The 15,964-nt window shown below is 39.7% G+C and overlaps 1 protein-coding gene across 4 annotated transcripts in view; it reads left to right on the forward strand.

Annotated features, from left to right (window-relative positions):
• ANO6 (anoctamin 6) overlaps positions 1–15,964 on the forward strand; it is a 247,446-nt gene that overhangs the window by 203,891 nt on the left and 27,591 nt on the right. For all 4 annotated transcript variants that reach the window (XM_011967396.1, XM_011967385.1, XM_011967376.1 and 1 more), the window contains 4 exons: positions 5,025–5,250; positions 6,287–6,456; positions 6,653–6,750; positions 12,571–12,701. In XM_011967396.1, coding sequence (XP_011822786.1) covers positions 5,025–5,250; positions 6,287–6,456; positions 6,653–6,750; positions 12,571–12,701 — 625 coding nt within the window. The remainder of the gene's footprint in view (positions 1–5,024; positions 5,251–6,286; positions 6,457–6,652; positions 6,751–12,570; positions 12,702–15,964) is intronic.

A 15,964-nucleotide genomic window follows, 5' to 3' on the forward strand; every position in this document is an offset into this window, starting at 1 on the left:
GAAAGGATTCCCTATTTAATAAATGGTGCTGGGAAAACTGGCTAGCCATATGTAGAAAGCTGAAACTGGATCCCTTCCTTACACCTTATACAAAAATTAATTCAAGATGGATCAAAGACTTAAATGTTAGACCTAAAACCATAAAAACCCTAGAAGAAAACCTAGGCAATACCACTCAGAACATAGGCATGGCCAAGGACTTCATGACTAAAACACCAAAAACAATGGCAACAAAAGCCAAAATAGACAAATGGGATTTAATTAAACTAAAGAGCTTCTGCACAGCAAAAGAAACTACCATCAGAGTGAACAGGCAGCCTACAGAACTGAAGAAAATTTTTGCAATCTACCCATCTGACAAAGGGCTGATATCCAGAATCTACAAAGAACTCAAACAAATTTACAAGAAAAAACCCCATCAAAAAGTGGGCAAAGCACACGAACAGACACTTTTCAAAAGAAAACATCTATGCAGCCAACAGACACATGAAAAAATGTTCATCATCATTGGTCATCAGAGAAATGCAAATCAAAACGACAATGAGATACCATCTCACACCAGTTACAATGGCAATCATTGAAAAGTCAGGAAACAACAGGTGCTGGAGAGGATGTGGAGAAATAGGAATGCTTTTACACTGTTGGTGGGAGTGTAAATTGGTTCAACCATTGTGGAAGACAGTGTGGCGATTTCTCAAGGATCTAGAACTAGAATTACCATTTGACCCAGCAGTCCCATTACTGGATATATACCCAAAGGATTATAAATCATACGACTATAAAAAAAAAACATGCACACATGTTTATTGTGGCACTATTCACAATAGCAAAGACTTGGAACCAACCCAAATGTCCATCAATGATAGACTGGATTAAGAAAATGTGGCACATAAACACCATGGAATAGTAGGCAGCCATAAAAAAGGATGAGTTCACGTCCTTTGCAGGGACGTGGATGAAGCTGGAAACCATCATTCTGAGCAAACTATCACAAGGACAGAAAATGAAACACCACATGTTCTCACTCATAGGTGGGAATTGAACAATGAGATCACTTGGACACAGGGTGGGGAACATCACACACTGGGGCCTGTCAGGCGGTTGGGGGCTAGGGGAGGCATAGCATTAGGAGAAATACCTAATGTGAATGATGAGTTGATGGGTGCAGCACACCAACATGGTACATGTATACATACGTAACAAATCTGCACGTTGTGCACATGTACCCTAGAAATTAAAGTACTTTAAAAAAAAAAGTTTAAAACTACAAATAAATTTGATGAATATATGAGCTTTAGATGTAAAAAGATTTTCTAAACTTACTAGCAATAGAAAAAGTTTCAGAGGAAAACATTTAAATATTTCCATACATCAAAAGTATCCTAAATGTAAACAAAATACCGGAAGATATATTTGCTAACAATAGGGCAAACAAGAGGTCAATACCTTTAATACATAGAGGCCAGATCACCTAGAACATAACCCCAAAGATCTCAGTGGCTAAAGAGACAGAACATAAATATGCATTTACAAAAGAAAAAAAATATAATGACCAGTAAGCATTACAAAATGCCAAATCTTAATAGTGATTAAATCCATTCACATTAAAATGAGATATGATTTTTCACCTCTTGAATGATAGGGCCCTCAGTGTGACGATGAGCAACAGTCAGCTACTCCGATACAAGACTATTGTAATTCTGTACTGCTCCAGCTTCCTAGAAGGCAGCTTAGCAGTTGTGTTTCAAGTCTCGAGAATATTCATATGCTTTAATCCACTAATTTAGCTCTTAGGACTTTCAATCAGGAAATGTTTGAAAATGGTCAGTAAAGGTCAGTAAGGTTTTTTCACATACTTATAACATTTTATGTATGTATTTATATACATATAAACATATATATCAACCAAAATATTCTACTTCTCACCCTTCAAACAGTGGAATGTTGTGCGACCATGAGAAAGTACGGTCATGAAAATATTTTAAGGCATATAAAAATGCTTATGGTTTATGATACGTTTAAGGGAAGGATAAATATGTAAAGTGGTTTTAAATATGCATACAATGCATACATAATCCTGAAGGAATTGTGCCCACATATAGATAGTAGATACATTTTTTCCTATTTAATGTCATTTTTGTTAGGAATCTTTCAGTTACGGTTGGCAGAAAATCGGTCTTCAGTTGGTTTAAACAACGGCAAAAGAGGGGAAAGTGGGATTTTTTTCTTTCCACCTATTTATTTTCTGAAACTGAAAATTCCAGGCCTGAGGTATGGCTCCAGTCAAATCCAGATACTGCAGACCAGATATTATCAAGGGCTGTGTTTTGTTTCCTTCATCCTGTGTCAACTGGCCTCCTGGGCTTGGTGGGTCTGGACACTTCCTTGTGGTAGCAGAATGGCTGCAGCATTTCAAATGTCACATCTTCCAAGCAAAGAGAGGTTCTTTCTTTGTTTGAGACGGATTCTCGCTCTGTCGCCCAGGCTGGAATGCAATGCCGCGGTCTCAGCTCACCACAACCTCCGCCTCCCGTGTTCAAGCGATTCTCCTGCCTCAGCCTCCCGAGTAGCTGGAATTACAGGCACCTGCCACCACGCCCAGCTAATTTTTGTATTTTTAGTAGAGACGGGGTTTCACCATGTTGGCCAAACTGACCTGGAACTCCTGACATCATGATTGGCCCGCCTCAGCCTCCCGAAGTGCTGCGATTACAGGCGTGAGCCACCGCGCCCAGCCGAGAGGTCTTTTTTTAGTGGCTTTCTCTATTGATAGGTGAAGCTTCTCTTTCCCATGGGCACTAACAGATGTCTCCTCACGTCTCGGTGGCTGTTACTGAGTTATGTGTCAATCCCTGGATCAACTGCTGAGGCCAGTGGGATGTTACCTGTTTGTCTCAAGCAATCAGGTTGTACCTCTGGAGCACGTTAGGGCAATCCCACCGAAACCCCAGGGCTAAAAACAGAGGAGTTATTTCCCCTGAAGCAAAATCTGGGTTCTCTTCTAGGATGGGGAACAGACCCAGGCTAGCAAAAGCAATCAGTGTCCACTACAAGAGACTTTAAGATTGTCCACAGTGACCATATATATTAAAGTTATGATCAGAAAAGTATTAATGTTAGAATCAGAAATAAGTTATAAACTTGAGGAAAAAGAATAAAAAGCTTCCTGCCCCTATGAAGAAACACTGAAGTATGGGAAGCACCCCAAAGAAATATAGGAACTTAACAAGTTTGTAAAAGCTCTGGGATGAATTAGAATTCATTTCATAAACTGTGTGGGAGGCAATGCCATGGAGAGGTGAGTGTCTTTGGAATCTTAGGAGACCCCAGTTCTTTTACTTACTAGTTATCTAATCTTGGACAAATTGCTTAATGTCTTTGAGCCTCTATTTTCTCATCAGTAAGAGAGAGATAATATACCACCGTCCTCACAAGCCTGTTATGAGATTAAACAAATATACATGTGCTAAGGTGAACAGAAAGCACTTAAAGAATGTTATCTTTATCATTACTTAATAATAAAAATTATGGAGATAATTTTTAAAAATACATAATATTTAAACACCCTGTATATATTGTGCTAAGAGAGGATGACTTGATTCATCTTTTAATTTTTTCTCAGCCTTAACTAATCTTTACATATACACACACACAAATCTTATTCATCTCACAAGTGTTGTGAAAGGAAATAGATCACAGGAGAAATGTAATGCCTTCTCTACAAGCAGATTTCTTAAAGAGCAAGAAAAACATCTTTTTAAACACTTAATTTTGGTTGCCATAATCATAGCTAATACTTACATAGTGCTTTTCATGTACCTGAGCTTAATATTCTGTTTTTACCTGAAGTAACTCATTGAATCCTCAACAATTCCATAAGTTAGGTGCCGCAGTATTCCTAATACACAGGAGAGGACATTGAAGCCCCAGTAGAGCTAGTATTCAAATAGAGGAGTCTAGCCCCAGGACCATCCTGTAATCACTCCCTTTACTGCTCTCCACAGGTGACAGCTGGCCTCTGTTACTGTCAACAAGATATGGTTTGCTTGGTCCTCAGTTTCCCTTCTCTGAAACTTTTCTGTCGTCATGAGCAGTCATACATCTTGAGTGCATGGTTCTGGAGAAAGTAGATGTAGGGAAAACAGTTTAAAGATGCCTCTCCAATAGTGTCTAGTACCGTGTATCAAGTAAGGAAAATTCATGGGACCTTCAATGTGCGTCGTTCAGTGGTGGGAAATCTGCTTACTGAGAAAGTGAAAATCTCTCTTACTGGGGATTATGCAGAAATACAGTGGTCTAGTGGCGTGAATCTTGTGGAAATGCAAGTACAAATGACTGCCAGTTTAAGGTCATAAGATCTGAGAGTGAAAAGTGTGTGAAGCTTTTATCAGCAGAGACCTGCTGCCAGTAGCAACAGTTAGCTCAGGGCACCTCTGTGCCAGCTTCACTGGCTGTGCTCAGACTCTCCCCTGCTACAGTGATTAAGACAAACGCTAGCACCTGCTGACACTTCAATTGGTGATAGCTTCTCTGTTGCAAGGAAATGTATCTCCTTAATGGAGTATGAGTGACCAAAAAACGTTAACTTACAACCTAAATAGTAATTGTAGAAGGGATGTTTTCTTTGGTTCTACACTCAGACATTTTTTTCTTCTACCAGATTATGCTACTAGTTGTTCCATTTTTATGCTGTGTGAAGATACTCCTTTTTAAATAGACTTTTTTTGGAGTGATTTTAGGTTTACAAAAAAATTCCACAGAAAATAGTTTCCAGTTCCCTGTCACCACCCCCTGCACCCAGTTTCTCCTCTTGTTAACGTTTTACATATGTGTATGCGGCTTCTTTTCACTTCCATCATTCTTTTTTCTTTTTTAAAAATTTAACATGCCAGACTTTCTACCCCCTTGGTATCACTTATTTGAGATTTACATCACTTTACACACGCAAAGTGTGAGGTCAGTTTTTAACAGTACAAGTGCAGTTATTGGTGAGTCTCATGCTACTGTGTTTATTGTGCTTTCAGATCCTATTGATCATCGCTTCAGTTATTGGGATAATTGTCTATAGGCTCTCAGTGTTCATTGTATTTTCTGCAAAACTTCCCAAGAACATTAATGGAACAGACCCAATCCAGAAGTACCTGACTCCACAGACAGCCACGTCCATCACGGCCTCCATCATCAGCTTTATAATTATCATGATTCTGAACACTATATATGAAAAAGTGGCAATTATGATTACTAACTTCGGTAAGGTCCTACTATAGCTTAGGTAACTTCTGACATATTTTTAGAACCTGCCAAAAATAGAGACTGTTATCTTTTAGGCTTTTCAATTCCAGTAGGTTACAATTTTTAGAAATTTTCGAGTGTAAACATATTTTCTCTAGCATGTATGGAAATAAATTAGCTACAGCTTTCCATTAGTAAAAGGGACAAAGCAAAGACAATCATTATAATGTCCAAACTCTGTGTAAACAGATCAGTGCTGAATAATATTTTCAATTACATTAGATCATGTAGTCTATTGTTGAAAGTAAATAGTCTCTTTATTGCAAATAAGTGGAATAGGGTCATGGTTCCAGTGGCAAATATGTTCCTCTGTTGCTGAGAGGACAAGCTATCACACTGCTACGCGTCTTCCCCCGTGCTGTTCATATTAATATAATTCTCATCAGGCCTTGATTTTTTAATGTGTTTCTTCTCTCTGGCTTGTATCCCAGGCAGCTGCTTAGTGGCCAAGTTAAGTGCTTGCCATACTGCATACATCTGAGTCGTTCTCTGAATGGCCTGCTCGGTGGTCATCTAAAATGATCGAACTGATTCAAACTCCACACTAGGAGGGTGACCTATTTTGTCTTTCCCAAATGCCTCTAGCAAGTTGTACCTTGGTTTGCTTGTTTTCTTCAACAGACACACCTTATTGCAATTCAGGAAAACAAGAGAATATCATTTAGCAGGCAGTTCAAAACTAATTTTCTGTCAATTATACCTATGGCAGTTCTTATTTGATTACACTGTACTTGTAAATTTTAAGGAGCAGTTGATTTTTTTGTGGGGGAGGGGAACATGTGGGCTATTGTATTTCTACTGTGAGGGAGAACTCATAACACTGTGCAAACTTGAAATTAATGCAGTGGCTGTATTAAGGTATTCAAAACAGCTTAAATGGAAACAGTGTGAATTGTATTTTTTTAACGTGTTAACTCATGTATCAGTATTTTTTATTAGAGTCTCAAAGCTCTTCACAGTTTTAAAATCTTATTTTTCTTTCTTTTAACTACAGAACTCCCAAGGACCCAGACTGATTATGAGAACAGCCTCACCATGAAGATGTTCTTATTCCAGTTTGTCAACTACTACTCTTCATGCTTCTACATAGCATTCTTTAAGGGCAAATTTGTAGGCTATCCAGGAGACCCAGTTTATTGGTTGGGAAAATACAGAAATGAAGAGGTATGAATATAGAATTGTATTATCTTGCCAATTTAAGCTGAGTTTTCTCTCAGTTACCCAAATGAATAGTTCTTTATTGTAAATTCCTAGATTTATTTTTTAGCCTAAGCAGAACAAATATCAGAAAAATAGGATGCCTATATTTCAAGTTAGATCCATTGAATATTTAAATAGTATTTTCTTTTTAACCTTCCAGTGTGACCCAGGTGGCTGTCTTCTTGAACTGACAACTCAGCTGACAATAATCATGGGAGGAAAAGCAATCTGGAATAACATACAAGAAGTATTATTGCCGTGAGTGTTAACTTGTATAGCCATGGGTAAAAGGACGAGGAATAGAACAGCCCAGCCACACAAATCATTTGCCTCCATAGCCACATAGCTGCATGTCCACCTCTAAATGGATCAGAAGCTACTGTCGTTAAGGGTCTCCAGACAACATAGTCCAACCAACAGTGTAAATGTATCCAGGATCTAATAATTGTATTTTAAAACCTTCTTTATATTTAATGTATATCCCCATCTGCTGTAGTTTATACCTACTGGGCTATTGTTGGTTACTGACTAATAGCAGCCCTTTGAGCGACAGCACTGGCTAGAGCTGTGACCTGTGTATTTCCACAATTTCTCACATCCTTCTCTCTTTCCTATATATTATGCATTTAAAAGTCAGTGTGAATTCCATTCACTATATTAAGTGCTACATATATATATATAAAATGATATATATATATATCATTTCATCTACCAAACTATTCTTATTTTTTTCTCCTTTCTGCTAATGAAGATCTGTGGTTTAAAGAGGTTAAATGATTTACCCAGTTTCACATTAGCATTAAGAGGCTACTGTGGGATTCAAATCCAGGATCCCATGAGTCCAGACTTTTAAGAACAGAGGTTCTCGCATGATCCTAAGGCACTGGGATACATAATGTTTTAAGAAATAATTGTCTAGAATAATAACCACAAAGGTTTTGACTTACTGTTTTCCTAAAAATGAGCACAACAGAATAGTTGTACTTAAGATGTTAACTAAGATTTCATTGCCGTTTACAACTTTCACTTAGGCCCCCTCCCCTATCAAAGTGTAAAGTCCAACACCATCTGCAATTTCTGCAAATTTCAGGGAGCTTTTTGTTTTGGTCTTCTATTGCTGCAATAACAAATTACCCCAAGATTAATGGGGTAAAAACAACATGTAATATCTTATGGTCAGAAGTCTCACTGGACTAAAATCAAGGTGTTGGTGGGGTTGTGTTCCTTTCCAAGGGCTCTGAGGTGAATCTCTTTGCCTTTCCTGGCTTCTGGAGGCCACCATCTATGCTCCCTGCCTTGTGACCTCCTTGTGACCTCTTCTCCATCTCAAAGCCAGCAAAGTTTCATGTTTGTGGCTGTCTTCTGTAGTCTCCTCTCCCACCTCCTGTCTTCTACCTCCTGTCCCCCTCCTCTCCTCATCTCCCCTACCACCTCTTCCCTTCTTTTGTTTAGAAACAAAAAGCCTCCACCTTTATAAGAAGTCTTTTATCCCACTATATATCTGGGAATTTTTAAAAATTTATCACCCTCTTTATAGGCTCTCACCTCCTGCCGTGTTGCCCTCTTCCCTCCATCACATACAACTTCTCTCTTTCTTCTCCTACTCCTGGCGTTTTTCTCCCCAGTCACCAAGTTTCTGTTCATTCTCTTTGTTGAGCAGTTAACTCACTCTGGGTTTCAGTGCATCCTTCCAGATTTCTTTACCAGGTCTTATTCTCTATCTTCAATGGAAACTTTCAGGGTCTTTCTCTAAACAAAGATCTCTCTCCTTCCTCTTCCTCCACCCAGAAAGGGATTCTGGTTTTAGCTGTGAAATTCTTTTTTTTTAATCCTTCTCTACAGAAAACAACCCTCACTTTCATTGAGCTCATATTCAGATTTTTCCAGATAAGTAAAAGTAGGTCATGCATAAATAGTACTGTGTTTCTAAATGAAAACAAATTATAAAATTGAGGAAAGTCTTCATTCTGAGATTAAAAAGTGTTTTCTGAAAAAAGTAGGTTAATTATTTAACACTGTGTTTCGGTAACATTGGTTTTTAGCAGCTATTTCCTAAACCGGTATTGAGAAATTCATATGAAATGAAATTTGTTCACATGAAATATTTTAAAGGATCAATTATACTATCTGTGGTTTATACTTTCACTTCAAGTAAGCTCATTGTTGAAAATTAGTGATATGAACTTTGCCTCAAATTTCTCCTCCTATGTTTTCTTGTTTGAAAACTGGGAATGCTGAGTGTTAGCCAAATTAGAGAGTGACTGTGCTGCTTCTCTTTGTATAGGTGCCGGTTTTATTACCTTTGTTATACAAAATCCTAATTTATCAAAGATATATCAGCCAGGCGCCATGGTTCAGACCTGTAATCCCAGCACTTTGGGAGGCCGAGGTGGGCAGATCACCCGAGGTCGGGAGTTCGAGACCAGCCTGACCAACATGGAGAAACCCTGTCTCTGCTAAAAATACAAAATTAGCCAGGCATGTTGGTGCATGCCTATAATCCCAGTTACTCGGGAGACTGAGGCAGGAGAATCGCTTGAACCTGGAGGCGGAGGTTGTGGTGAGCCGAGGTCGCACCATTGCACTCCAGCCTAGGCAACAAGAGCGAAACTCCATCTCAAAAAAAAAAAAAAAAAAAAAAAAAGATACCAGTTATCTTTTCTATCCAAAACTATACCAAAAATAGAGAAAAGCCTTATAAGTCAGCAGTTGTTTTCACATCATGTAAGTAGTCAAGAGAAACCTGGAGTAATGTATTTTACCACACATGTACCCTCTTCCTTCCTTCCCCGCCCGCCTTTGGGCCCATACCCCTTGACTAGGATTCTTGGAACAAGGAAAGGAGCGTATCTGGCTTAGGGATCTAGGTTCCTTTTGGGGCCTCCCCGGTACCTGGCATGTGACAGGGACCCAATGAAGCAGCTGAGTGAATGAATGAGTGCCTTATATGCTTCAGATACATCATATCAGTAAATTACAGAGTTGTCAGTGAGACCCAGAGAGCAGGCTCAGAGCCCTTTGGCCTTCCCAGCTCCACTTAGTGTTTTGATATTTAAGGCATTCTTGGGGATTTTATTCTGTTCTTAATAAAAGACTAGTATAATTCCTGTGTTAAATAGCTCACTCTGGAGAAATTTTTATAATAAAATGTCAGAGATAATAGAATTAAGGATGCAAAATGCCCATAGCATCATTTTTTGGTATTTAAATAGCAGATGGCTATAATTTTCCTTTATATACATTTATACATGTATATTGTAACATAAATACCTCTTTTTATTTTAATAAGTATACTTATTTGTATAATAAGAAAAAAGAACTGTTTTAGGAGAAAATGTCCCTTCTGAAGATAGGATTTGGAGAGAAGATGAGCTATAGGCAATCAGAGTCCTAAATATAGGTGTCCCTCACTATCTACACTTACTCTTTAAGTTCAGAAACAGTAAACTCACACATAAAATAGATTCAGATAGTAAAGGATGCTTGTATTTCAAAATTAGCAAGTGGGAATACTGTAGAATGTCTGAAACAGAAATGATTATCTCCAGCATGTAGATTAAATGTGATAATGGAGGTGAAGAGGAAGTGAGATGTAAAATGCTTCTCACCATGTTTTGCACAAAATAAGGACCTAGTAAAGCACAACTGATGATGTGGCTATGACAATACACATGGTAAATTCCTATGGAAATTATTTTGTAACACCTGCTTCTAGCCTTCGCCAGGGAAAAAATATGTGGTGTGTATATTTTTCTAAAAGTTCTGTGGGTGATTCTCATGTGAAGTCAAGATTGAGGTCCCTGCACTAGAAACACAGACCTATAGAAAACCCAAACATGAGTGGTTAAACTCAGGGAAACCAAACAAGAGGCTCAGCGTCTGTAAGTCAGAAATGAAAGCTAGTAAGAAAGACTTCTAAGATGACCTGATATGAGAAGGAAGTGCCAGATGACACAAGTAGTTGCCAGGACAGAAGTTTCATCCTGAATCTGAATTTTGATGTGATTTAGAGCCCAGATAGAAAAAGACCTGCTTCTTTGAGGGCATGGAAAGGATTCAGCAAAAGGCTGAGACTAGAAGTGTGGGAGGCAGAGCAAAGGATAAACCAATAGAAACCACACCCAGTGACCTTAGAGTTAGGTGTCATGAAGGGTGATGGACATGTGTGGTCCTTGGTGCTACCTGAGTCACACCCCCCTTGGAATGACTATAAAACTGCAGATTCTGGAGCTTATCTCAGACCTTTTGGTTGGGAGCATAGGAAGCTGCACTACTCATAAGCATTCCACGCCGTGCTTATATGTGCTGAAGTGGGAACCACTGATCCACGTGGCCTGGATAACTGAGCCAAGAGTCTACGTAACATAGTCCTTATTTACACTTGGCCTCAGCCAGTGCAGCCTGTATTGCTCAACAGAAAATCCCATACAGCAGGTTTTGATGTGTTAGGAAACGTGCTACATCCATTACCTATTTTGAATCATTTAATCTTGACAGCAGCCCTGGGCAGTGTAGGTTTTATCACCCCGTTTTATTTATTTATTTATTTTTTTACCAAAGTTAACCAGCTAAGAAATAGAGTCTGGATTCAGATTCAGGGGTGTCTGAACTCATATCCCCTCCACTTTCCACAGCCTCCTGCTGCCTGTCTAACATCATCGAAGAGAAAGAAGTGGGGAAAGATTGTGAGGTCAGAGATGTCTCCTGTAGTAGAGATAATTTGCCCTTAGTAAAGCTTCAGTAGCAGTCAGTGAGAAGTGAGCCCTGAGATCAGTAGCAGTGGGAAACCCAGCAGAGTGAGCCATTTGTACTGTCTGTCTTATGCTGGCTGGGTGTGCACGTGTGAACACATGATGGAGAGGATGAGGGTCTGCCTGGTTTTCTTGCAGTAACTGTCCTTAACCATCATGGGATGCTGTCTCATTATCAGAGTTTGAAGGCCACACCCACATGTTTAATCACCCAGTGTATCCAGATGTTAGATCTGTATTTGGAGTTGTTGTCATGCTGCTTCTGATGACTCCACAGGTAAACCACAAGCCGGCAGTTGCTTGAGGGGACAACAGTTCTTTATGCCACAGGTGCACACCTCATTTTACTGCCAACTCAGATTTCTTTTCCAGACAAATTGCCATAAAAGGGGGGAAGCACTTATGTCAGCCACAAGGCTTTGGAGAGAGGGAAAAAACATGACATAAAAAAGAGACAGTGGGCAGCTCAGCGGGCAGTATCCAGGGGTGGACAGAGCGCTGGGACGCAGTCCAGGCTGTTTTCTCCTAGCTCTGCACTATGACCTGGAGGAGGCATTTCACTCCTCTGGTCCTTAAATGATTCAGCTTAAAATAGGAATTGGACCTATTTTATCTAAAGTCAGATTATGTCACTTTCCTGCTTGGTGCCCTCCAGTGGCTCCTCACTTCCCTCGGAGGAAAAAAAAAAAACGCCCAGATCCTGACAGTGGTCTCTTATCCCTACCCTGTGTGCTGTCTGTGAATCATGGAGGCCTGCTCCTGCCTCAGGGTCTCTGTCATCACCGTTCCCTCTGCCTGGGACTTCTTCCCCCAGGTTTCCCACTCCTTTGTCTCCTTCACATCCTTAATCACACATCGTTCTGAAGGAGGCCTTCACCGGCCACCTCCCTAGACACAAATGCAAGCATTCCCTGCCCTACTTAGTTTTCTCCACAGCACTTACCACCAGCTCGCATACTATATCTTGTTTTCTCTGGTGATTTTCATACTGGCAAGGCCATTTTGAATGATAAGGGGGAAATGCAAAAACAAACAACTGAAGTTAATCAAATGTAGGAACCTGCCTTTTAAAAATTAAGCCGCCCATAGGAAAAAGGTAAGTGAAAAAAATAGTAGCAGCAGCAGCTTTGATAAACCCAGGTATGTAGTCCTATTTTTCAAAATATTTTGGAATAAGGAGGCAGAAATAGAAACAAATTTAGCATGCAAACAAAAAATAGTTTATTGGGAAGATTACTGGTGCAGCTTTAAGATAGCAGCAAAATATTTTTATGACCTTGGCCTGATAATATTCATTCTAATTTATAATTTTTTTTTTTTTTGGCAGCTGGATCATGAATCTAATTGGGCGATTTCACAGAGTTTCTAGATCAGAAAAGATAACCCCACGATGGGAACAGGACTACCATCTACAGCCTATGGGCAAACTGGGATTATTTTATGAATATCTTGAAATGAGTAAGTTCTTAGTGAAGTTTTTAGTGATATAAAATATGTTGGAGTATGTTGTGGATCCCAAAAGCATCTGTTATTGAGCCATATTAACATTTAGCATATTGAAGAAGAGTATGTTTTTCTCCACTAGATAAAATTATACAATCAGGCTTTCAGATAGGGTGGTCATGTGTGTCTTTGTCAATATTTATGTTGTACAAAGCTAGAAATTTATTAGCGGGCAATGGAATGCAATATTCATTGAGGTACATCTTTACCATTAATTCTTTTTTTTTGTTTTTTGTTTTTTGTTTTTTTTGAGACAGAGTCTCACTCTATAGCCCAGGCTGGAGTGCAGTGGTACAATCGTGGCTCACTGCAACCTCCGCCTCCCAGGTTCAAGCGACTCTCCTGCCTCAGCCTCCCGAGTAACCGGGATTACAGTCCGCCACACCCAGCTAATTTTTGGACTTTTAGAACTGACGGGGTTTCACCATGTTAGCCAGGCTGGTCTCAAACTCCTGGGCTCAAATGATCCACCCACTTCTTCCTCCCAAAGTGCTGGGATTACACACATGAGCCACTGGGCCCAGCCATCTTTACCATGAATTCTTAAAGCATTCTAATCATGTTGTCTGAGAATGAACTCAGCAACTATAATTAGGTGTGATTCAGTCCATGCAGGCAAAGCTGTTGGCCAGTACACTTCTGAACTGAGTCATTTAAGCAAGCCTGCAGGAGCATGCAGCTTCATGGCAGGAATGGTCCCAGGATGCCCACTTTCACATCTCATGCCTGCCTTTGACAGCCTATCTATTTCTTCTGGCCAGTAGTTTCTACCTGGTTCCTTGAGTGACTTCATGACTCATAACTGGCCTGAATTTGAAACCATTGTGCTGGTCTGGAATTAAGATTTAGTACAGGTCCTCTCTTTCCTAAATGCCTTGGTCCATTTTTATATTATTTGCTTGGGCTCTTAATTCTTTTCAGTGGAACTTGATATTGACCTCTCGGTTGCCTTTAAACGGAAGCATCTCAAAATAGATTTCCATAGGAAACATCACCTTTTGTATTATGCATGACACGCTTATATCTAATAGATGGCTAACAATTTACATGTTTTGTATCTGTGCCCTTTCAGCTAACCATTACACTGAATTACAATTTTTTTAAGCTTAGGAGAATAGAAAAAGAAACGCATCATTTTTGTTGACAGGCTTTGCATTTATGCATAGGGCTTTGCATATTGGCAAAGATACCCCTTTGTGGTTCCTGTTTACAAGTCTGCAGTTAGAAGGTGGTTTTTATTAAATCACATTCTATATATAAAATAATTGCTTTTAAAAATACACATTATACACGGAAACACATCTGCTTCCTTCAATGAGTAAAAGGTTCATCTTGTGGCTTCTTTAGTCAGCAGTACTCTGCAGCAGCCCAGAGCCTGATTTGAATTTCATTTTTGCTTTGTTATGTTTTGTGACCAGGTTTTATTAAGGGTGTAGCTGCAGTACATATGTGGAAGCTGTCCTTAGTTATTATTCTGCTTATTTTCAGAAGGACGGTAAGACCTGTTATTCAAAAATGAGTCGTAATTGTAAATGTTTCTTATTGGAACTATTAACAGCATTAAAAAGAATCCTGGGGTAGAATGTCATTTGTTATTTTTAAAAAGTTTTTTTTCTTTAGTTGATAGTCAAATAAATGACATCAGAAGAGAAAGTTATATGGTCATGTGCTTTGGGGAGAAGTTGATAGGACTTTTAAAGTTTCATAGGCTCTTTAAAATAGTTATCAACTAAATAATTCTGCCTCATCCTGCCCTACAAGAAAGTATAGAATAACAGCTATTATAGACAGATTTTTAAGTTTATTAGGTTGTTTTCCTGTTATCTAAATAGTACCTAATGACTTAGAAAACTTGATTTCTGAATTTCTGGGAGTAGGCAGTCTGTTACTGTGTGGGCAACAGGAGAGTGAAATCTGTGTTTTGTCCTTCTAGTCTGTGAGAGACAGAATTTCCAAGTGCCTTTTGAATTGTTTTCATTTCTCTAAAAATAAACATTGAGCGCCTTTGGTATTGGTCTCACCACTACACAATCCCCTCCTTCCCATTTCCCCATATTCCTTAATGACACCACCATCTACCTTTTAAATCGTGGCTCTTACTGCTTAAGGGAAACATCTTCCAGAAAGCCAGCCTGGAGCCTCTACCCTTCCTTGGCCTTGCACCCAGCCTCAACTCTCTTTCCTTCTTTCCTACCTGACAAGTCCTGCTGAGCCTCAGCCGGGCCCCTGAACTTTTCAGGCAGCTTTGCTGCTCTTTACTTCTAGGCGTTAGCAGCGCCTGCTACCTGCTGTGGCGGTATGCGCTTTGTGCCTGCCTCTGTCCCCATTGCACTGAGCCTGATGGAGGCAGCTGCCACGTCCTCTGCTAGAGCGCCAGTGCCTGGAACCTTGTACTTATAAACATTTAAGCAACTTGAACTTGGAGCTCTGACACACATATCTAACTTTTAGTTGATTTCACGTTAACATTCCTCACTCACTTCTCACCAAGTTCTGTATGACCTGTTTGAGTGAAACGTTTTTTATTTAGTGAATTTCCCACCATCCTTTGAGATTATTGGAGTAACTCTGAGCTGTTAACCCAAATTGCTTCTCTAAGAGTGTTGCTGACTCCGAGTACACACAACACAAACGTAGTTGTCTGTATTCAAACCTGGAAGCCGTAAATACTGTTTTGTACTCAGTAATGTACTGCAGACACAGGTGTCCTGAGAACTTGATAAGGCCTTCCTGGTAGGCAGGTGCCATAAACGGAGTGCAGTGAAGTGATGAGTGGGCCCTGTTTGTCTCTGGCACTGTCTCTTCCACCCTTGCCATGGTGCCTTGATCTCACTTTCATCTGTCTCCAAGTTAATGTTTTAAAATCTGCTAAAACAATGACCTTCATATATGATTTTCTCCATGTAATTGTACTGTAATGAATATCAGCTATTATTCAGCAGCTCCTTGTGCCCCTTTCTTTTTCTCCCTCCCGTGCTGAACCCACCGATGCCTCCGCTGCACTCTCCAGGACTCAGGCCTTCTTCCCTTCATGCTCTCATCTCTGCTTGGTTCGAGCCCATCACCTGCCATGAAGTCTCCTAACCTTTGCAGGATGAGCTTTCCAAAAGGGCAACTAGGTAATTGGGAGGATTTGCAGGCCTCCAGCTCTTCATTTGTTCATTCATTCATTCACTCATTCATTCATTAAACATTGAGCACCTGCTGTGCCAAACACT

The sequence above is a fragment of the Mandrillus leucophaeus genome, unplaced genomic scaffold, assembly GCF_000951045.1.
Source record: "Mandrillus leucophaeus isolate KB7577 unplaced genomic scaffold, Mleu.le_1.0 Scaffold1197, whole genome shotgun sequence".
NCBI lineage: Eukaryota > Metazoa > Chordata > Mammalia > Primates > Cercopithecidae > Mandrillus > Mandrillus leucophaeus.